Here is a 24,076-nt window from a genome sequence, read left to right as displayed (position 1 = left end):
AGAGTAGTCTGTGAAGTGGCCTTAAGATTTAGAAAAGGAACAGGTTTTACTTGAAATTCAGCCAGACAGAAAACACATTAAACTCTGATGTAATTTAATTTTAGAACAGGAACACAGACTTCAAGGCTTATTTTAACAAAATGATGGCTTTACAAAAACACATTAAAAGTAAGACAATAAATATGAGAAAATATGATGAATGTGAAAATTATGGTCCTATGATTAATATTTTTCTAACTGTAACGTTTAGCAAACCTAAGTACAGTAATTACTTTTCAACTTGTTATGCTTGAACTTTTCAAATTTTATGCTTAAGCTTTGGAAATGTATATTTCCTATGCTTAATCAGGCTTATTATTTTGCATTTTAGGCTCATTTTGACCACCATGTATGTACTTTCTCACTATCTGCGCGCGATCAACAAGTATATAGCTCGCAGCGCCCTCTGCTGGTTAAAATAACAATCATATCACGATTGCTAGCTGGCTGCTCGGGCTTTTACTTTTATTTGCGTGTTGTTTTTAACGTGGTGTAAAACGGGGACACGCTAAAAACCGGGACAGTCCACGGAAAACGGTACGTCTGGTCACCTGAACCCAGGGTCTATGTTTAGCTGTTTCTGTTAAACGGGTGATTTCTGGGAAGAAGCTTGTGCAGCCGTTATTTCAGTGAATTGAAGCAGCATACTTTCACTTTCACTCTCGGTGTAGGGAGTGTATGGCAAATATCTTAGGAACAAAGACACAAATATAAGACGGGAGGAGCCTCGGAACATCGGGTTTGTGCGGTTCTAAATTTAAGAACGATGTATGCTTTCTGCTGTTCAACCAAGTCGCTTTGCTAACGATAGGCTATAATCAGCTTCTTTGCCTGTCAGTTATGTATTCAAATTTAAATGTAATTTTATATATGTTTTTATGTTTCTGTATGTAATTCTGAAATTACTGGCTATTGACGTTGTTGTGCTTTGTTGTTTTCTTTTTCAGAGTCATGGCGTGTGGCAGGCTCATGTCCGCTCCGGTGTGTCTCATTGAAAATGATGAAAATGGGCAGCTGCATGTGAGAAAAGAGGCCAAAGACATTCTGGATGGGATCAAGGAGCCGGTGGTGGTGGTCTCTGTGGTGGGACTCTACCGTACGGGCAAATCTTACCTCATGAACCGCCTGGCAGGACAACAGTCCGGTGAGAGAAAATGCTCGATGTCATTCTCTTGTGCGGTAACTGTTACATGCGATGAGTTTATGATAACTGAATAAAGTCAAAACAAATATTCAGACAGACACCAGATGTCTATATTATTTAAATAGTTGTTTACTTGTGGATGCGACACAAGCTAAAAGATGTATTTGGTACGTTACCCTACTCACTGTTCGTCTCCTTATTTGAAACTACACGCACTGTGCAATAAAATAATTAAACAAAGAATACATCGTGTCAGAAGAAAAGTAAATGAACATTTTACAGGAGTTCCAGCTACGCATATGAACTGGGAATCGTTTAATTTACCGAATGCATGGCGTAAATTGAGACAGCACGCAGAGCTCGTGTTCGCGGGTCCATTAAAAAAGCTGAAGTTGAAAAGTGCAGTTATTTGTTCCTGTGGTTAGGATAAAAAGTGAAGCATGTGATACCCAAAACGAATATTTTTTCGCCACATGTCAGTTTCATGAGCGAGTACAAGGAGCCTACGAAAGTTTGGAGCAATTAGTGACCGAACTAAGACTATTACTGAAAGACTGCTTATGCAGACAGCGAGGAAATGGTTAGACATAGCATCGTATTTGGCATTCACTCTCCGCGAGTGCGAGAGAAGCTGTTGAACGTTAACGCTAGACAATGCCATAGATGTATAGAGTGAGAATCATGCCAAAACCTCTCTCACACACACACACACACACACACACACACACGAGACGTAGATAGCTCAGCTGAAAACATTTGCAAACAGCGCATACAGCCGCCGTGATTAAGCAGTGCACGCTGTCATCACTCAGAAAGAGGGAAGGCTGGTTCCCTATCATAGGTCACTTCGATGCTGCGGTGACGTCACCACGTATGGGAACACCTCTGGTGTGACGAATGTCTGAAGCCCTATTCACCTTATTCCGCCCCGCCCACTTTTAATACTTCGCATTTCCGCATTTTGTCATTCGACTTCCGCTAAACCGATAACGGCACATCCGGTTACTAGTTTAGTAGTTGTAAGATTGTTTATAGCTAGCTATAACTGTGGCGAAATGACAAAGAACGTTATGTTATAAATTGGGAGCACGATGAAAACGTCTTATGACGATCAAATGGTCTCAAATTGTCCCATCCATCGACGCTGTTAACGTGAGTAATGTTAGACGATATGAAGAAGTGGCCAGAGTTAACCTATATATTTAACTGCCCTGTCAGAAGGAGTTGATGGAGCAGCAAGGAAAAATGATTTAAAAAAAAATGTACCGAGGCTTACCAGTATTTACATAGTGAGACAGTGGGTAAACCTGTATGTACTGTTACACAGCGAAGGTTTTTTCGTCTTTTTAAAATTGAACGTGCAACCAGCCAGTCGAGCCGTCTAAACCTCTCAGCAGGGTGCTGGTTAGTTTTGTGTGTGTGTGAGTGTGATGTTAATATACACGAAGTTATAAATGTTTAAAAGTATAATAACGTGTTTGATGACCATCATCAGACTAAGTATTTTGTCTAATAACTTAATTGTACAGTGGAGTAAGGTAAGTGAACGTTTATCAGTTACACATTAGAAAAGGAGGAGGCTGGAACTTGGAAGTGAAAAACGCCTTAAATCCAGGTATGCATAATTATTAGGCAGATTTAATTTACAGATTAAACAAGCCAAAAAAAAGATGATATCACTTATAAAAGATTAAATGCAAAATTAATAGTTAAGATTGGTTTGGAATTGGTAAATTTTACCAAAAAATATGATCAGAAAATCAGCTTGCCTCTTAATTCTGCACAGTGTATATGCAAAAGTTAAGGTAAAGGTAAGATTTGGTAGGTGTACATTAAGTCTAATCAATGAATAATGTAGATAAGTGTCAAGTGTAATAATAATGAATGATTCTGAAATAAGACAACTGTAAAATCTTTGAAATGTATGTTAGGTTTGCCATGTTCTGTACAGGGCTGAGGACCTGTAAGCTGCTCATCTGGGTTCCATCACAGCAAGTTCTGTTACATGTGCCACACAATCAGCAATTCTGTGCCAAGACGGTAGCTAGACTACAAACCTTTTATTTTAAGTGTATGCTTCCTCGTGTCAGATAAGTTTCAGGCAGGTGACCTGCTGCTTTCAACAAGATAGTTGCAGCTTTGTAAATAAGCACGAATGAGAATAATTAGGTTAAGGATAGGATATTAGGTAATTGGGATCGGATGTAGAGGGATTTGGGTGAAGACTAACTATATGAAATAAGTTGTTTTAAATCAGTTGTGTTAAACAAGAGACAGACTGTGATTTGTTTCCTTGAACATGGATAATTTAATATAAGTTGTATAAAATCATTTGTGATGTGTTGATCAGTGTTTGTTGTTTCCAGGAAGCAAGAGACACCTCCTACTGACCATCCTATAAAATTTCAACATTTTATTTCCATATGTAATAAACCAAGATGGAATTAACTTGCAAACTTGACATGACTTATTCCTTCAAATCAGAGATTAAAGATGAAAAAAAAAAGATCAAATTAAGATAAATAAAAACTATTTACAGCAGGTAATGTCAGGTGACACTGTAAAGGTTCATAAAAATATCTATTACAGCAGGTAACTTCTGGTGACTTTAAGCAAGATCAGGGGCATGTGGATCTCATCACCCTCACAGCTGTCCACTGCATCACTGGCGGTCATCGATACATCTGTGGAAATAATTCAACATTTTTACTTTAGTACTTACAATATATCATGAGAATGAATATATTATGTGACCCGAACTTAGAACAGTGTGTGTGTGTGTGTGTGTGTGTGTGTGTGTGTGTGAGAGAGAGATGCATTAGAGACAAAACAGTATGCACACTGTTAACTGTAGTGTTCAAACGTAGGTCAGTATCTGAATGAGAAATGTAGATAGCTGGCCTGCTATCACCTGCAATCTCTGTAGCAGGAATAATGTGAGCTATTGTAATGTACTATAATATCTTGTACTACCGTAAATATTAAATAAATAGGTGGACAATGGTAATCATGGAAAATTCGTGGTCTTTGTTAACTGCCTGTTACTGATCATAAATGTATTCATAGAACGGACTTCATAAATCTAACGTTAGGCGAGCAAACACATAGCTAGTTAAGGTTAGCTTACCCGAATCTGACAACCTTTTCATCCCCGGCGTGACCTCTTTAAGGGGACATCGTAGTCGAGCCATTTCTCGGGGTAAGGGTGTTCGTCGGTCGCCTTCCCGTCCATGAAATGGTACAAACACACATAAGAGCGCTCGGGTGGGCGCTTCAAATTTAGCGCCGTCATCCATTTCCTCAGGTGCTTCTCTTCTTTAGGTGGTGGGTTTAAATTGTAAAGTGCACCACAACACTCCGACCGCGTCACAATGTGTTCGCTACATCGTTGGTGCAATTGTTTTTTTTTTTAATACAATTGTTATGCAGCCCCTAACTGAGCATATATCATACTTATCTTCGTTCTGCGATCTGTTATCTAGCCAGCCACTAGCTTAGGTACGTTACATCCGGTCCCTCAGCCGGAAGTAAGATGACAAAACGAGCGCAATGGCGGCACCGTTGTTGCCATGGAAAATAAGGTGAATACCATCCCGCCAATCCTATTGGCCAAATGGCGCATAGCACCACCCTACGCATGCGCACGCATGATATACCTGGGTGCAGCGCGCCATTTCGCTCAGATTTCATTCCTTCAGGAATAGCGAATCTTCTGTGCCCTATCATCTCGCGTTCTCCAGCGATTTTCTTCGAGCAGTGTTAACTCCTCTTTCGCGGACGCGATGAGTCAACGAAAGGTAAGAGCCGTATATGGGTTTATCACAGGGGGGCACTCATGAGAGATTCGTTTGCAGCCTCTCTCATGTTCTCTCTGTGATAGCCTACGGCTATGGTAAAATAAGAAAAGTATCCGCGCTCTGGAGTCTATTTCTTCAGTCGCCTCGCGTCTAACCCCCACCGTTCGCTTCTGCGGTCGCCGAGGCCCCGCACGAGGTGTTGGTTAGGGGCGATATGTGCGGCTTGACTATGAGTACAGTGATGCACTGGAGTTTTCCACTTGCTCGCTCTCCCCTACTCGAGCGCGTTGATCAGAGCAGTTTTGCTTTATACTATGTTGTCTAACCGCAGCTTCTACTCAGAGTAGGCTCTGACCTGCATAAGCGGTTCTCTCCCTCCGAGCGGACAGGAGAAACGCGCTTCCCCTTCCTCAGTGTGCTACATGGCGGACTGCTATTATATAGCGATGCCGTTTGACTACCTCTCTAGCCGAACGGATCGCGCCAAACTCCGCCGCGACCTAGTCTCGTCTAGACGTATCGAGTCGTGTCTATTTCGGCAAATTTTATTCTCTTATTACGGTTCTTTACGAGAAGCCTCTCGTTCTTTCCCCACACTCTAACATTGACCGTCTCGCAGCACAAGCACTTCGAGCGTCACTGAACTGAGCTGTTATTTGAGCGCCCCTCAGACACTGCACAATTCAGTCTTCAGAGTTTGAGGGACGGCACAAGAGACTGGCGAATTTGGCCAGTTTATGACGGCTCACACAGCTGCCGCGTTCTCGCTAGCGGCGTGGCCCTATGTTTATCTTGTTGGATTAAATCCTGCCGTGGACACGCTTCAGGATTATACACAACGAAACACAGCGAGTTTGACGCATGCATTTCCTTCTATGTTTGCCGGGGTCTGTGCCCTCCACTGAAGAGTGCTGTTGGACTGCTAATGCACATCCAACCCTCTCACTGCAGTCCCCACGCTCTAACATTGACTGTCTCGCAGCAAAGGCACCTCGAGCATCATTGGATTGAGCTATCATTTGAGCGCCCCCTCAGACACTCTGCACAATCCAGCCTTCAGAGTCTGAGGGACGGCACAAGAGACTGGCGAATATGGCCAGTTATGACGGCTCACACAGCTGCCGCGCTCTCGCTAGCAGCGTGGCCTAATGTTATCTTGTTGGATTAAATCCTGCCGTGAACACGCTTCAGGATTATACACAACGAAACGCGGCGAGTTTGACGCTTGCGCTTTCCTTCTATGTTTGCCAGGGTCTGTACCCTCCACTAGAGAGTGCTGTTGGACTGCTAATGCACATCCAACCCTCTCACTGCAGTCCACACGCTCTAACATTGACTGTCTCGCAGCAAAGCCACCTCGAGCATCATTGGATTGAGCTATCATTTGAGCGCCCCCTCAGACACTCTGCACAATCCAGCCTTCAGAGTTTGAGGGACGGCACAAAAGGCTGGCAGAGATGGCCAGTTTATGACTGCTCATACAGCCGCCACGCTCTTGCAATGGCGACGTGGCCCGATTTTTATCTTGGTGAATTTAATCCTGCCGTGGATACGCTTCAGGATTATACACAACGAAACGCAGCAAGTTTACGCATGCGCTTTACTTCATGTTCGCCAGGGACTGTGCCCTCCACTAGAGAGTGCTGTTGGACCGCTAATGCGCATCCAACACTCTCACTGCAGTCCCTACGCTCTAACATTGACTGTCTCGCAGCAAACAGCGCTTCGAGCAGCATTGGATCGGGCTGTAACGCCAGGCGTAAATAATAATCCCTCAGACACTGCGCAATCCAGCTTTCAGATCTTGAGGGGCGATTCAAGGCTCTTACACAGACGACCCGTTTATGACGGCTCGCACAGCCGCCGTTTTAGTTAGCGGCAGAGCCTGATGTTCAATTCGTTGGTCTAATTCCTGCCGTGGACACGTTCAGGAATATACACAACGGGACGCAATAGCTCTTATGCATACACTTCCCCTGTGCACGAATGCCGCAGGCTTTTCCGTGCACGGACATTATGTGTATGACAGCGTTGCAGAAAGCGGAAATTTGAGACTGCTAGTATCGTTTTGGGTCGCGTGGAACGCTTGCCCGGCATTTCTCAATGGGTGTTACGCACAATTGTCACGATACACCAATTCGTTTTTTAGAGGCCCGCCTCTTTCCGCTGAATTCTTTCCACGGTGGTAGACTGATGGTAATAGCAGTGTTGTGACAGGAGATGTCAACTCTGCTGAGCAAAGGGGCTATAGAGTCGTAGACCCCGTACTTCTCAATGCATGGATGTAGCTCTGGCCCCGTTGCGGCTCCAGGGCGTCCGTCTGTTAACCACTTGGACGATTGGCAGCGGCATTCCCCGTAATTTGTCTGGGGTTACTTCACATGCGCCCTTTTCAGTGGAAAAGTGGGCGGAAAGACAAAATATTTCACCCCGTTGTCTTCCGCATCCGACGATTTCGGTGACACGGAGTTGTGTGATGTCATTAAAGCTATGGATGCCAACCGAGTTTCTCCTACCGGGGTTCGGCTGGGGATTTGAGCTTTCCCAGAGACCGTCACGACGGATGCGTCTTTGACCGGTTGGGGAGCTGTTTGTCTAGGGCTACCAGCCCATGGAGTGTGGACAGCTGCACAACGCAGTTGGTATATAAACCGGTTGGAATTACTGGCAGTTTTCTGGCTCTCCAGTAATTCGCGAATCTGCTGATCGGCCGTCTTATGCTGCTCAGATCAGACAACACAGCGTTTGTCTCATACCTGAATCATTAGGAAGGATTACGCTCCCGCCCCCTGTGCAGGCTGGCGAGACATGTTCTTCTCTGGTCTCAGAGAAAATTTCTGTCGATCCGAGTTGTTCATGTCCCCGGACGTTTGAACTTCGGAGCAGATATGCTATCCAGACGGGCTCTGGAACAGGGAGAATGGAGATTACACCTCCAGACGGTGAATCTTTTATGGCGGATATTCGGCAAGCGAAAGTGGATTTATTCGCGTCAAACATGACTACGCATTGCCCGCTATGGTTCTCCCTATGCCCCCCATCGCCCCTGGGCGTGGATGCATTAGCTCACAGCTGGCCCACGACCAGTCTGTATGCTTTTCCTCCGATTCGTTTTATCCCAGCGGTATTATGCAGAATACGGTGGGACAGAGTGGATCAGCTGCTGCTGGTGGCTCCGCGATGGCACACGCAGCCGTGGTTTGCGGATCTGATCAGTCTGCTAGCGGGCTCTCCGTGGGAGATTCCCCTCAGACAGGATTTATTATCACAAGCACAGGGGCTGATTTGGCACCCGAGGCCGGATCTGTGGAAACTGTGGGCGTGGCCACTGAGCGGAGTGCATTAGTATGTCCCAGTCTTTCTGTTGAAACCACTGAGACTATATTGAGTTCTAGAGCAGCTTCTACGAGACGCTTATATGCTTTCAAGTGGAGACTGATTACAGCCTGGTGTGGCAAACGTAATGTGGATCCAGTTTACTGCCCAGTGGCTTCAGTGCTGGAGTTCCTCCAGGATTGTTTTTCGGATGGCGTAACACCAGCCACTTTTAGGTTTACGTGGCAGCCATTTCAGCTTACCACGAATACATAGGCGGTGCCTCTATGAGGCGTCATCCACTAGTTTCTCGTTTCGTACAGCGTGCGCGACGGCTGAGGCCTTTCCGCCCTGTGCGAGTTCCTTCATGGGGTTTATCCATTGTGTTGCTAGGTTTATCAGGGCATCCGTTTGAGCCCTTGGAGACCGTATCGGATAAATTCTTGACACTGAAGACACTTCTTCTCATGGCTTTATCCTCCCTCAAGAGAGTTGGGGATTTACAGGCTCTTTCTGTTTCACCCTCATGCATGGAATTTGCACCGGGCTCTGTGAAGGTGCTGCTGCGGCCCAGGCCTAACTATGTTCCTAAGGTCGCATCTAACCTCTTTCGCTTTCAGCAAGTGTTCCTGGAAGCTTTTTCACCTGCTGAGGCTGGATCAGAAGATCTAAGTCTTTGCCCTGTGAGAGCTTTAAAGACTTATGTGGATCGTACAGCCCCTTGGCGTGAATCTGACCAGCTGTTTGTCTGTCTTGGACATATAAGTAAGGGCCATGCGGTTCCAAAACAGCGCATGTCCCATTGGCTGGTGGAGGCAATTTCTTTGGCCTATGAGGCGCGCGGACTCGCTTCGCCCTTAGGAATTAGGCTCATTCCACTTGAGCTGTGGCTTCTTCTCAAGCTTTTCTCAGTGGATCTTCTATGGATGATATCTGTGCTGCGGCAGGATGGTCCTCACCGAGCACTTTTATCAAGTCCTACAGTCTGGATGTGAGGATGGCTCCTGGCTCCCGGGTTCTCTCCGCTTGAGCAGATGCTTCCTCGGATCTCAGTTATCAGGTACGTCAGGCGTTTTGGTATATCGTTCCCATACGTGGTGACGTCACCGCAGCATCGAAGTGACCTATGATAGGGAACATCTCGGTTACGTATGTAACCTTGGTTCCCTGAATAGGGAACGAGATGCTGCGGTTCTGGCCGTTCCGTACCTTGATAACTTCTTCATCTTCAGTCATGAAATCTGAGCGAAATGGCGCGCTGCACCCAGGTATATCATGCGTGCGCATGCGTAGGGTGGTGCTATGCGCCATTTGGCCAATAGGATTGGCGGGATGGTATAGGGCTTCAGACATTCGTCACACCAGAGGTGTTCCCATACGTGGTGACGTCACCGCAGCATCTCGTTCCCTATTCAGGGAACCAAGGTTACATACGTAACCGAGATGAATGAAAGCTTCACGTCTGAGCAGCAATGACGTTGTTGTTACGGTGGTAACCAGGTTCACGGTCCGTCTGAGAAATGCCCTGTTAAAGGTTAACAACGTGGCAAATGCAGAATACGCAATCGCTTGGCGAAAGTAGTCGTTCTGCTTTACAAAAATGTTCTTGCCGTGCATATACAAGCACAGATAAACTGATAAACTTTTACGTAGTCAGCACGCAAGCACCGCCTACATAAGGTCTCAAAGCATGCCTAGACCTGGATTTAATTAAACTAGTGCTCTCTGTAAATGCACTTAAAGAGGACAAATCCATCCTGGAGAAATACGTTGATGTTTTTGATGGCATTAGATTATTTCCAGGGGAGTGCACAGTTCGTTTAAAACCCGATGCAACTCCAGTTGTTTATCCAGTTGGCCCTACAGGGCAGACTGAAAGAAGAGGAAACGAGAGAAGCAGTCATAGCAAAGATAATGAGCCCACCTACTGGTTAAATGCAATTGTAGTCACGGAAAAACAGAACTGGGTCTTCTTTTTGCCATAATTTCGGCTCAGGACGAAATCCTCCAACGTTCTTGAACATCAAAACACCTGCGTACTCAAATTCTAAAGCTTGGAAGAGCAAGGATAATTTTTTTTATATAACTCTCAATTGGATTCATCTGAAAGAAGAAAGTCATAGACACCTAAAAGATGATTTGAGTGTGAGGGAAACATGGGCTAATTGTCATTTTTGGTTGAGCCAACCCTTTAAGCATTGCTGGGTAATTGGTTGATGTTATCTAATTATGCACTTTAATTTAACAGCTGACAGCTATTCAGCCTAATTCATTACATACCTTTTTATCAAAGTTATCTGACATTATCAAGATTAAGTTATTCTGACACAGTTTAACTATGAGTTCTTGTCATATTTATCATATCTTGTCACATATCTTGTCACATATCTTGTCACATGGGGAAGTCGTGGCCTAATGGTTAGAGGGTTGGACTCCCAATCGAAGGGTTGTGGGTTCTAGTCTCGGGCCGGACGGAATTGTGGGTGGGGGAGTGCATGTACAGTTCTCTCTCCACCTTCAATACCACGACTTAGGTGCCCTTGAGCAAGGCATCGAACCCCAAACTGCTCCCCGGGTGCCGCAGCATAAATGGCTGCCCACTGCTCCGGGTGTGTGCTCACAGTGTGTGTGTGTGTGTTCACTGCTCTGTGTGTGTGCATTTCGGATGGGTTAAATGCAGAGCACAAATTCTGAGTATGGGTCACCATACTTGGCTGAATGTCACTTCACTTTATTTTATTACCATTTTCAAAACTATAGCGAATAAACTGTGATAAAATAGTTTTGGTATGTGCAAAACAGTACTATAATGCGATCATTTCATACATGTAAACAATAAATATCAATTGATAATATAGCAAAAGTTTAAATATTAATAAAGTGTCTTTTTGTGCTCATTTTGTGCTCAAAAACTAATTTACTGAAAAGGTGTCTTTAAATTAAAATGTCTTTAGATTTTTATGGGGTAAAGTAAACATAGTATAGCTATCCTGAGATGGTAATGTAGAAAAAAAGTTTTAATTATATGTGTACTCAGTAAATATTTCTCTCATTAAAAATATTTTACACACAAAGACACAAATGATAGATACACTTAAAAGAAACTTGATGTTTACAGTCATGCACAGTCTTCAGTCATAACAACTGCCCAATAAAACCTGGAGTGGTTGAGATTACATAAGGCAGTGAATAATACTGTATCTCAGTAACTCATTATCTGTCATTGCCGCTCACAGAAACATGACTGAGCACTTCAGTAATGGCATCGGTAACTAAAAACTTATGAATGATGCTGCATTTTCACCATTAAATAGTGATGTTTGTCCGAGGTAACTGGCATATTTATCAAACCATTGATTAAAAAAAATAAGCACACAGCTAGAAGGCTGAAATCATTCAGCAGTTTTTGCATCATTGTTATCATTATTCCTTAAAGAGAGCAGGAAATAGAGAAAATAATATTTATATTCTGAAAATGTTTGTCAGGTTATGTTACCTAACATGCAGGAAACCATATTATGTGGTTCGCAATCGCATGTGACAATCATGAAAGAGGAAATTATGTCACAGAGAAGATATCACAGAGTCAGTATTCTTAGAAACAGTATATGTTTTTCAGAGAAAACCAACGTGAATACAAAGATAATATTTTTTTCAATTTTGGATTGGCATCTAGACTTTATTTAAAAGATAATCTGAAATCTGAATAAATAAGCTTTCACTTCTTGTATGGTTTGTTAGGACAGAACAATATAAAATTATGATAAAACTATGAAAATCTGAGAAAATCGCCTTTACAGTTGTCCAAATGAAGTTCTTAGCAATATATATTACTAATAACAAATTAAGTTTTGATATATTTATGTTTTGATATATCCAAAATATCTTTACTATATATCCTAATGATTTTTGGCATGAAATAATTTTTATTAAATTTTGACCCATACCATGTATTGTTGGCTATTGCTATTACCTGTGCTACTTAGGACTGGTTTGGTTGTCCAGGGTCACATATGTCATTGACTTTAATAATTTGATTGTCTCAGGCTTTGCTCTCGGCAGCACCATTGAATCAAAAACCAAAGGCATCTGGATGTGGTGTGTCCCTCACCCTAATAAAAAAGGACACACTCTTGTGCTGCTGGATACAGAGGGACTTGGAGACGTGGAGAAGGTGAGTAGGAAAATCACAAAGCATCTTTAGCAATGTTATCTCTATATAGCAGTAACATCTGCCGTCACCTTATGCTTTCACTGTCATTTAATTAATCACAAGATGAGAAGATTCACTGCACAGAATTATTTGCTATTAAATATAAATAAGTGGCCAGTTACTGACACTCACATATTTTACTATTTCAGGGGGATGAGAAACATGACACATGGATCTTCTGTCTGGCTGTTCTTCTCAGCAGCACTCTAGTGTACAACAGCTTAGGAGTCATTGATAACACGGCACTGGAAAAGCTGCAGTATCCTTCTCTCTCTCTCTCACACACACACACACACACACACACATAGAGTATATGATGTAAACAGAGTTTGCAGTTAATGAACAAAGTTAATAAATGGAACCAGTATTATTCTTCCTGAACAGTGCTGAATGTAGCTATGTTACAGAGCTTACAGAGAACATTCGTGTGAAGGCAAAAGAGGGTCAACATGAGGAAGAGTCGGCTGATTTCATGAGAGTTTTTCCATCGTTTGTGTGGGCTGTTCGTGACTTTACTTTGGAACTGAAAAGGGGAGATGAACTAATAACATCAGATGAGTATCTGGAGGGCGCATTGAAACCCAAAACAGGTGAGATAAAGTGTTGACATTAAACAAATACACAACATATTCTATTACTAACAGGTATATATGCTCTCACAGACAATTTTTGTCATGTTGAAAAACATCAGTCATTAGACAAAAATGCAGAAATAACAAGCTTTCAAAACTTATTTCTCACATTCTAACTATTGGAGCTAAGCCACTGCTGAAATAAAAGAAAACAGCAACCTTGAAAGCTCAAAAGTGCAAATCAACCTACAAATGGCCTACTAAAACAGGATAGAAAAATGTATTTTAACATTGCAAAAATAGCAGTTTATATAGCAGTTTCGTATAACATAAAAGTGTCCATTACATATAGTAAATTAGCAATCAAAATATAATATATTCAATATATGTTATGATTTCATAATTATCTTATTTTAGGTTGTTCACCTCAGACTGTGCGGTATAACCTGCCCCGTAATTGTTTGCGGCAATTCTTTGCGGTGAGGAAGTGCTTTGTGTTCCCTCGACCTGCTAGCACGCCAAACATGAGGAGAATGGAGCAGCTGAATGAGGAAGAACTGGAGTCAGAGTTTCTTGAGCAGGCAAACACCTTCTGCTGTTACATCTACAACAGTGCACAACCAAAAACAGTCACTGGAGGCTGTACAATTACTGGAACAGGTGTGTGCCTTCACAAAATCCCTTAAAGAGAAAAAGTTTGACAGCTCTGAATATCTTCTGAGATCCAATGATTAGTGGACTGTGTATAAAAGAGCATACAGTTGACTGAATTATGAAGTTGTGTTTCCTGACAGCTCTGGGTAATCTTGCTGAGGTTTATGTTGAGGCGATCCGCAGCGGCAATGTTCCGTGTCTGGAGAACGCAGTGGTGTCTCTGGCTAAGATCCAGAATGTCAGTGCAGTGGAGGAGGCCCTGCAGCTCTACATGACAGAGATGTTCAACATGCTTCAGCTTCCAATGCACCCAGAAGAGCTGTCTGACATCCACACAGATGCAGAGAAGAAGGCAATTGAAGTTTTCATCACCTTGTCCTTCAATGACAATGACAAGACATACCATCAAGAGCTCATGGTAAAGTACCTTCTACATACAGACCAAAAAAAAACTAGGGACAAACAGGGAAACTACTTAGATCAACTTGAAACTCTAATTGAAATCTGAACTATACTGTGTCTTAGAAAATCATTTTTACCTTTCTATCAGTTGATAATGCTTGAACTGAACTGGACACATTCATTACAAAATGCTGTGACCATTTCTCAACAGAAACTTCAAAAAGAACTGTCAGAAACATCCTTTTCTTTTGCAACAAATTTGCATTATGTAAAAAAATGCATGCACAAATGCACACAAGAAAATTGCAGCCTGTTGTTTTAAAAAATTTCATTTAAAAGAACTTAATAGTCAATTTTACAGAACTTAATAGTCAGATTACATATAATGCATTTTTGTGTAGTGCAATGAAAACATTTAATTAAAGTATTTAAATTTATGAACCTTTATAACTTGTACTACTCTTGTATTGATGATGGTGATTCAAGTAATGGAGATTCACTCGGTGTACAATATTCTGTCTTCTTCTCATGATTTAGGGGAAGATTCATAATGAATATCAAGATATGTGCCAGCAGAATCTTGAAGTGTCTCGCATGCAGTGTGAGGAGATTCTGCATGAGGTGTTTGATAAGCTGGATAAAAGCATTTCTAACGGATCATACTTAAAACCTGGAGGATATCGACAGTACAGGGACACTCTCAGTCATCTGACCAGTGACTACAGAGCAAGAACGCACTCACAAATAATGGTACAGTTCAAACATGCAGGCTTTGCTCACATTTAATTGTTCCGGAAGAGGTCAAAACAACATCTAGCAGCTCTTATTATTTAATGCTGACGTGGTAACAGTCATGAAACTAAAACGTATAAATCTGTGTGCTGTTGTTATTTTCCTTAAGGCACAAAACAAACATTTCTGAAGGATGTTCACATTTCTTTTTATATGAAAAAAAAAAACGTTTGTAATGATGTGGGCTGTCAAACTTGAAACCTTGAAAAAAAAAACCCACAGCCTTAACACCAGCATGATTGACTAATGGACTGATTTGCTTTATTTCAAGTTATCTGATGAGTCTATGATATGGCTTCAGAAGATAATTAATATAGAACCAGGGCTCTAGACTAACTTTTTGCACTGGTTGCACTTTTTTTCTTAGGTGCACCTGTACAAAAGCTTTCACACAAAATTAGTACAAAAGTTGTCACCCAAAATTTCGACCGCATCGCATTTAACACTGCATTTTTACAAGTTAACTTTTTTTTTTAAGCACAATTCTACAAGAAAGGTAACTGACTGAAAAAGTGTTGGTGCTTAAAATGCTTCACTGAGCTGAAATTTTAACTTAAAACATCTCAAGATAAATGAAATAAAAAGAAAATCTAAATTACTGTAAGCTTCGAACTGAACATTGTCTTTTGGACTATCCTCCATTGCAGTCACATGCCCCTCGGATGGCCAACTCCTGTAGTTTGGCCTTCTTGATCTTTGGCCTTGGCTAAACCAGCTGGTCACACTCTAGCATCAAAAAAATCTTCCAAACTTGGCCCCTCTACACTGATTCTTATCAGATCTTCCACTGTGCCTGAATGAAGGAATGCTCTATTGTCTGATTTAAACAGCAAAACAGTCCCTAAACGGCTTATACTACTGTTTCAGCTATTAAAATAGTTTTTAACAATATATATATATATTTTTTTACTTAATTTAGAAAAACGTTTAGAGCTGTTTTTGTTTGTTAAATATAAGTTTTAGTTTGTTTGTTTTTTAAATAAAGACAAAGCGGCAGACAGTGAACCTATGTTTGATAAATTTAGCCCTCTCAAATAATCACGACTTGCCTTAAATAAAATCTATAGATATAAAACTGTTTAAACATACAACAATGTTTAAACGTTAAACCTAGATAAATGCGAGCTATATCCAATAGTTTGTGCGGAGATGCTTCAGGACATGGAGACGCAAGCATGATCACTTGCATCTTTTTCAGTAGATAATGCCATCATTGTTGCTCATAAGAGTAATACATCATTCATAACGGCAAAGGGTCTACTTTTATTTGTGTACACTCACAATATCAAAAAAACGCTGTGCTTTTATAAAATAAAGAAAACAAACATAATGTGCTTTCTGCCGTCTTTCTGCCTGTCTTTAACAGGAGTACACAAATGAACCGAAACTCAGTGAAAACATTCCTCACAGACATAAGTATATCTATAGAAAACTTTAAATGACTACTTAACAAAATGAAACTAATCGAAAACAAAAACTCTTTCATTTTAATTATAATCCATGAAGATGCACTTCTCTTTAAAGGCACGTCCAATGAGGAGATAACAAGTCAGGCTCAGCAACCGCATCCTTGCGACACTGACTCAGAAAACACTAGTTTATTAGTAAATAATTCAAATATCTCCTTACGATTTCCCCTGTCACATTTATTGTAATTACTTTTGCCGGTGCCTTGCGGCCTATTGGGTGTATTTGAACGGAGAACTGTTCAGCTGCGCTGCTGCTGTGTGACACTAAACACTTTAGAGCTGCTCTTGACAGTCGCAGTAGCATGGTCTCTTGTTGTTTCCACCAGCACGGCAATTTTTTTTCATCACTAATGATGGATGTCTAAACTATAAAAGTATTTTTTCCCTTCGAAAGGCTGGTTGCACCGGCCCGACCTCTGTACTTCAGAGCCCTGAGTACACATGTAATCTGGGCAACTTTTATGGTTCTTTTAAATGCTTTCATTTTCAAGCTTGAAAGCCATGGTAACTACAAACTGTAATTTTATGGAAAATAGTAGCATCAACATTCCTTATGGGAAAATTAACACCATGTTGGTTTTTCATGAGATAAGGGTGAGTAAATGATAAAGTTTATATATTTGGGAAAACTCTTTAAGTATGATTTGTTGCAATCACAACAAAACTCCCAATTATATTTTAAATGATTAGAAATGTATTTTCCCTCACAGTGTGAAGAAGTGTTGAGTACATATTTGAGAGCAAAAGAAGATGCTGGAAATATGATTCTACAAGCTGACCAATCTCTCAGTAAGGTGGAACAGGAGAATGAGGGTATCTATCATATTATTTATCTATCATTCAAGGCTTCTAATGATATACAAGACAGTACAAGGACATAAATGAGAGCACAGAAGAATGCTAGTTAGTTCATCTAAAAATGAAAATTAGCCAATAAATTACTCACTCTTAAGTTGTCCTAGGTGTATAAGACTTTCTTCTTTCAGACGAATCCAGTCGGAGTTATATAAAAAATCGTTTTTGATCTTCCGAGCTGTTAAATGGCAGTCAGCAGGTGTTGCAGTGCATCAGTCCAAAAGAAGTAAAATAAAAAGCACCCATCCTTAATAAAAATTCTCTCACATGGCTCCGGGGGGTTACAAAAGTCGTCCTGTAGCAAATTGATGCATTTTGTAAGAAAAATAACCATATTTAAAACATAATAATCGACACCCGCTGAGTGCCATTAAACTGCTTGAAAGATCAAAAACAATTTTTGATATAACTCCGACTGGATTCGTCTGAAAGAAGAAAGTAATATACACCTTGGACAACTTAAGAGTGAGTAATTTATGGGCTAATTTTCATTTTTGGGTAACCTAACCATTTAATATACTGTTTAGTAGCTGTACATTAGGATTTCATTACTAAATACCTGTTTTTGTATATAGTCTAAACCTATGCCTTTTAAAAAAAGAAAAAAATGGAAAGTGAAAGTGACGTGACATGTTTTTCAATACAGTGCAAAGACTGAAGAATGAAATTCTTGAGCAGCGGCAAAAAGGTCTAGAGGAACAGAACCAGTTACAGGAGCAAGCATTTAAAGACATGCAGAGAACCCATGATGAGCATGTGAAGCAGATCTTTCATCAGATGGAGAGAGAGCAGGAAAGGATCATCAGAGACAATGAACGAGTCCTGGAAGCTAAATTGAAGGTGAAGCGGAATAGAAAAAAAGAAAAAGAAATCAGAAAATAAATGTTTAATGCTGTGCTTAAAGGAGTACATAAAGTCTGTAATACCAATAGAATCTGTAAATGTTTGGCTTGTTAGAATTAATTGCTTAATACTCTAGGTTTATTGTAATGTACTGTTTTTGGAATAGAAATGTAACACTGTTTATGGTCAAGTTTATGAGTAGACTTTCTAAATTCAGTTGTCGTTTGTTTTGCAGGAAAGAGAAGCTCTTCTACAGCAGGGCTTTCAGCAGGAGGCTGCCAGGATGCAGCGTGAGATTGACAGCCTAAAATCAGACATGAATAAACAGGAAACGTCCCAACCCTCCACGGTGAGCAAGGTTATGGATGGTATCGGCACCGCAGCAACTTTTTTGTTGCCAGGTTTCATTCCTAAATTAGCTGGCATTGGTCTGTCCATGCTTTCAAAACTGTTTTGAAAATGGACATATATTATTGACATACTTAACATATACGTACATACATGCATGTAGTTTATTCTCATATTATACGCCGTATTAATTGATAAGGAAACTAAATTTGTTATAAGCTATGAACAAAGCTTTTGTTATCAGAGTGACTGCTGTCTTCCACGTAGTGTTAAAACGATTTACAAAATCAGTGTTTCCTTATGTAAATCTTCCTGAGAACCTTCCAGTTAAAAGCCCTTACTTGTGGCTAAATTATGGCTGATGTCTATGTCCAGTAACAGCTTTGACATCAAACAATAGTGTGGTACTTTCTTTGTGTTTAAAGGTTTAGCTTAGATGTCGGATGTTCTTAAACTGAGTTAGAGTGTATTCACTTTTTTTTGTTTGCTTGTAATTATATGGGGGGAAAATGCTGTTTATTTGAATATCCTTATTGGCTAAATGTGGTGACTGAATTTTCTTTGAAATATAATAAAATTTCCTTTTGTTTGAGGCTGATTGTGTCTTTGGCATTGAGTGTATATTTATATTGAAATAAACCTCTGAAGAAATGTTAAGCTTGAAGCTTGTCTGTTTCTTAACATGGCTGTACATTCCTGATTGAAGGGGCTCAAAATAAAATAAAAATATCTACTTGGTTTATCTACTGCAAGGAGTGAAATTATTTCCATATGAAATTAACTCATCATGAAACCAAAACTCAGGAACTCTCGCAATGCAAATGCCATGCCAGAAAACAATGGGCTTTGATTTCCTCATGAAGTTAATCATTCAGGAACTCTTATCAGATAGAAACACCTAGAGACCATTTGCTCTTCGGATCCTTCACCTTCACATGTTCCATAATTTTAAAGGTTTATGTGTGTATATGTCTTGAATGGAACACTTGGCTGTTTAGGAAACCATTTCCAGGAGCAAGGTTGCCACACAGCTAAAATGTGATTCACAGTTGCATTATCTTTTCTAAATTGGCTTCTAATCGTTTTATTATGTAATTGGCATGATACAGTTTTACCTGACTAATAATAATAAAATGTTCTATTTGAACTCTCCTGAACTCATCACAAATAGTAGGAGGCTAACTGTGAGGAGGCTTTTGTTACCGCAAATTTACAGCCAGGATGGGTCAAACTGAAGGCTCATGAATGATAAGAGCAGTAGGGTTGTCAGCGGAGACCTTCTGATTTCTGTCTATCACTGATGTTATATATACATATACACACACACACACACACACACACACACACACATGTGGGGCCCATATGGGTTACAAATGGGCTACAGGGGTACATAGTGGGCATAGGCTCAAAATGGGCTTCTTATCTGGGGCCCACTTGGGTAAACTAAGTAGGTCCCACATGGGCAAACTCAGGTAGGCTCCCCATGTGGGACCTACTTGGTTCACTAATGGGAAATAAGTACATGGGCTGAAAATGGGCTACAAATTCAGTTTAGCAAGAAGACAGTCAATGCAAACACAGTCAATCCCAAAGGATGATTACATGGGTAGATAGTACACAAATATTTTCCTTTAAAATTATTTATTTAAAAAATTGTAAATGCCTAAACTGCTATTTTACCCAAATTTATGCAATTTAAAAAAAAAATATATTTTTTATTAAAAACCCTTGTTGTTTTTAAATCTAACCTAAAGACTCATTTGACATTGAGATACATGAGAGCTGCTTCCTTTTATTGTCCTTATGGTGTCTTATTGTCTTCCTACACGTTGACTGTTGTATCATTGATATTTTTATTATTTTTGTGTGTACAGCATTTTGATAAACACTTGCTGTTTTTTAAAAAGGGTTTTATAAATAAACTTTAACTTTAAAATTAAAAGGATCAAGTGCTTGCATACAGAGAAAACATGCAAAAAACAAAACAAAAAACATAAGAGTTTACAAAACTTTGGCAGGATGGATCTCTCGAGATTTATTCAGCAATACCCATCCCCCACCCCTCCCTACAGGAATCGCTACATCACGATCACTCACTGTCAGTGTTGCCAAGTCTGCTTATTATAAGCGACTCTCGGCTTGTTTTTCTGTAAAGTCGACAAATATTGGTAGTCACGGGTCGCGTATTTTTTGGGGATTGTTTCTAAAGTGTAGTTGCTTATTTGGGCTTGTTCCCAGCTCCGTAATAAGTTATCAAGCAGATATTTTCTTTATGTTACTTAAACGTAGTTCTAGCCTGTTCTCTCTGTCCCTCCCTTTCCCCCATACACACAGGAGACAGCTGAGTTTTTTCCATAGACAGTAAAAGAAATGGACACAGCGACCCCATTGGAACTCAATTGAGACAAATGAAGCCCAGTTTTAGCGTTTTTTAGCACTTCCGTTTCTGACGCGCAGACTCAAACGAAGCTTGACGACGTCAGCAACCTGTCTGCCAGATGTAAATCTTCTAAGTGGCTGTGCGTGCAAACTGCCATCGTTAATCTTGCAGAGACGGCGAGCTTGAGCGGGGAGTTCTTTGTCGTGAGTGAGCAGGAGTAAGTATTCTGATTCATTATTTTGTATAGTATTTTAAAATGTAACGCCAGTACGCCATATTAAGTTAATTGCCTGCGAGCTTCTCCACCTGTCTGTGCGGTAATGCGACAGAGAGCCGAGTGGTTATGACGCAATCGTTAGCCTATTTTTTACAAAAACTGTTTATACGGGGCCATAATGTAACATAGAAGGTAATGGAGCCCTTTATACATTGTCGTGTATCTTTAGAAATAAATAATGGACAAACAGAGTCTTTAAACGCCTCAGATGTAAAGTTATTCGCTGTCAAAGTGACGCCAAAATGAATGGGAGTCAATGGGAATGCTAACGCAAGTGAAGTTCTGCTAAAAGATGGCAGCCCCCACCCGACTTCAACTTCCGGTCGAGTTCCTTGCCCCTTGGTTTCAACGGAGAAAATGAAGTAAATTAGAAGCTCTCGCTTCCTGGGGGTCGGGCGTACTCAAAACAGACTCAAACTGAGCTTGATTACGTAGATGTCACATGAGCAACCTGTAAGTCTCCTAATCGCTGTGCCAAGAGAAATCTGAATCACCCACCGAATCTTGCAGAGAAGGCGAGCGTTAACAGGAGCAAATTTTGGTAAGTATTCTGATTAATTATCTCCCTTCACTTTATATCTCCACGTTCTTCCGATTGCCTCATAGACAGTAAAAGATTGCCTACGAGCTTTTCCTCCTGTCCATACGGTAATTTCTCTACTGTGCGACAGAGATTCGACTGGTTATGACGCAACCGTTAGCCTATTTTTTTTACAAAAACTGCTTCTACGGGACTATACGTAAGATACAACGTAATGGATCCTTTTATAAATTTTCGTGTTTCTGTAGAAATAATTAATGGACAAATGGAGTTTTTAAACGCCTCAGATGTAAAGTTGGAATGGAATGGAATGCTAACAGCAGGTGGGGGTCTGCTAGCCAATGGCGGCGCCCAGGGGTGCTTAAAAAAATATGAAACCCTGCCCCCCTGGTTTTTTCCCACCCACATCCTGCTTCTAATTGGCTCTGACCGAGATGGCAACCAGTACTAGCGAATCAGAGGCAGAGCAGGGTCAATCATCATTTTGCCAATCTGTCCATATGGATGTAAATTGACAATCTGTACCTAAAGTTTAAAATTCGTCCCCACGAATTGAAAACTGTGAATACGGTTTATTTATTTTTCTCTTCCCAGAATTCGGGGGGTTCCATAGAAAAAGTCACTTGTTTTGGGCTTGTTTTTATAGGTCTTGTTGCTTATTTGTTTTGCGAGATCTGTCAACACTGCTCACTGTCTGTCATTCAGCTGTAATCTTTCGGATTCGAAATATCCGCACACGCAGCACATTTTGAAGGGCAAGATAGGTAAAAGTCTTAAGATTTAAATTATAAAGATTTAATGGGAACACAAACTTTAAAAAGACAAGAATGATTCTAAAATGTTTTACCATTTGTGTGATATAACGTGATATTTAGCCCCTAAAATGCGAATTTCTGCCAAGGCAACCATGCCATAAAACGTATATTTTAACCCGGAAAACAATTTTTATCGGGGAACCTCCCGGAAACGCGATTGGGCTAGTTTTGGACTAGTTTTGAGAAGCAACTGGGCAGGATTTGTTGTGAAAACCTGGCAACCCTGATCTGAACGCACGTGCTGGAGATATACTTCTAATTACAGGAGCATCTTTACTGATGAGATGCGCATGAAAATTGCGTAGTGTAGTAGTATACAAATCTACCTGCTTCTGCTGCTCCAGCTCCTACTAGACAACCTACTATATCCAGTGGGATTTGGAAAATCCATAGGCAAAAATTGTAAAGAAACTCCCATTATTTACCAGCAACATAGTGCACACTTTTATTACACGGTATATATTACATTAAGTAAGAATTAGAACACTACTCGTTAACAAACAAAAAACAGTCTCAATGAAAAATACATTGTGTCTTGTAAGCTATATGGATATATCAATCTGTGATGCAGCAGTGATTTGCATGGAAAGGGTCATTTTACTTTGAGTCTTTGCATCATCACTCTGTAATTAAGAAAAGCTGGAAGGATTTCGGCCACAGCTCCTAAAATGGACTTCACATATTCCTTCATAAAACCACCAGAGCTTTCTTTTTCTTTTTTAGGGCTCAAGCCTGGAGGGCGAGAGCCCTATTGTTTTCCTTAGGATTATTTGTTATTATTTAGGGCTCAAGCCTGGAGGGCGAGAGCCCTATTGTTTTCCTTAGGATTATTTGTTATTAGGGCTCAAGCCCGAAGGGGCGAAGAGCCCTATTGTTCTTCTAAGGATTATTCTTGTTATTAGGGCTCAAGCCCGAAGGGGCGAAGAGCCCTATTGTTCCCCTAAGGATTATTCTTATTATTAGGGCTCAAGCCTGGAGGGCGAGAGCCCTATTGTTTTCCTTAGGATTATTTTTTAGTATTATTATTATTATTATTTTTTTCCAACGTCTCGGGGGCTTTTGGGGCCCTTAACATGCTCGAAAACTCTTGAAAATTGGCACACACCTTGGAACCTGCGGCCATTAGGGCTGGGCAGAGACTGATACACGGGCGTGGCACAGGGGCTCTACAGCGCCCCCTGGAATACTGAGGGCCATATATCATACATACGTGCACATAGACACACGAAACTCGGTACACATGTAGATCTCATCAAACCAAACAACTTTCGTACTGCATGTCATAGGCTCCGCCCAACAGGAAGTTGGATATTTAGGGTTTAGTATTCAAATTTTTCGTCAAAGTTGTGGGGGCTTTTGGGGTCCTTAACATACTCAAAAACTCTTGAAAATTTGCACACACTTTGGAATCTGTGGCCTTTAGGAGCCTGCAGAGGCTGGGACCCGGGCGTGGCACAGGGGCTCTACGGCGCCCCCTGGATCACAGTCAGAAATGTTGATGTATAGCTCACACATACTTGCACATATTCATATGAAACTCAGTACACATATAGATCTCACCGTGCCGAACAACTTTTGTATTGCATGTCCTAGGCTCCGCCCAACAGGAAGTCAGCTATT

General features: G+C 40.9%; 1 protein-coding gene across 4 annotated transcripts; it reads left to right on the top strand.

Annotated features, from left to right (window-relative positions):
• The first annotated feature begins 437 nt into the window (after positions 1–437).
• LOC113045384 (guanylate-binding protein 1-like) lies at positions 438–19,100 on the top strand. Of its 4 annotated transcripts, none has more exons than XM_026205759.1 (11): positions 438–576; positions 987–1,183; positions 12,342–12,469; positions 12,658–12,767; positions 12,905–13,098; positions 13,498–13,740; positions 13,875–14,152; positions 14,674–14,886; positions 17,108–17,210; positions 17,899–18,092; positions 18,331–19,100. In XM_026205759.1, the coding sequence occupies exons 2-11, from the start codon at positions 991–993 to the stop codon at positions 18,550–18,552; spliced, it is 1,878 nt and encodes a 625-aa protein (XP_026061544.1). In that variant the 5' UTR covers positions 438–576; positions 987–990; the 3' UTR covers positions 18,553–19,100. The 4 variants fall into 4 exon arrangements, with proteins under 4 accessions (XP_026061544.1, XP_026061545.1, XP_026061546.1 ...); XM_026205760.1 differs by lacking the exon at positions 438–576 and adding an exon at positions 619–778; XM_026205761.1 differs by lacking the exon at positions 438–576 and adding an exon at positions 630–897.
• Positions 19,101–24,076: the final 4,976 nt, after the last annotated feature.

This window comes from Carassius auratus, chromosome 27 (assembly GCF_003368295.1).
Source record: "Carassius auratus strain Wakin chromosome 27, ASM336829v1, whole genome shotgun sequence".
NCBI lineage: Eukaryota > Metazoa > Chordata > Actinopteri > Cypriniformes > Cyprinidae > Carassius > Carassius auratus.
Note: the sequence above shows the minus strand (reverse complement) of the source record. Positions and strands in the feature narration are given on the sequence as shown.

Bases quoted from the DNA above. Each gene is read 5' to 3' on its own strand.
- LOC113045384 (XM_026205759.1), top strand. From the start codon at position 991: ATGGCGTGTGGCAGGCTCATGTCCGCTCCGGTGTGTCTCATTGAAAAT. The intron at 12,470-12,657 runs GTGAGTAGGAAA...TTACTATTTCAG, and splicing joins GACTTGGAGACGTGGAGAAG to GGGGATGAGAAACATGACAC. The intron at 14,153-14,673 runs GTAAAGTACCTT...CTCATGATTTAG, and splicing joins CATACCATCAAGAGCTCATG to GGGAAGATTCATAATGAATA.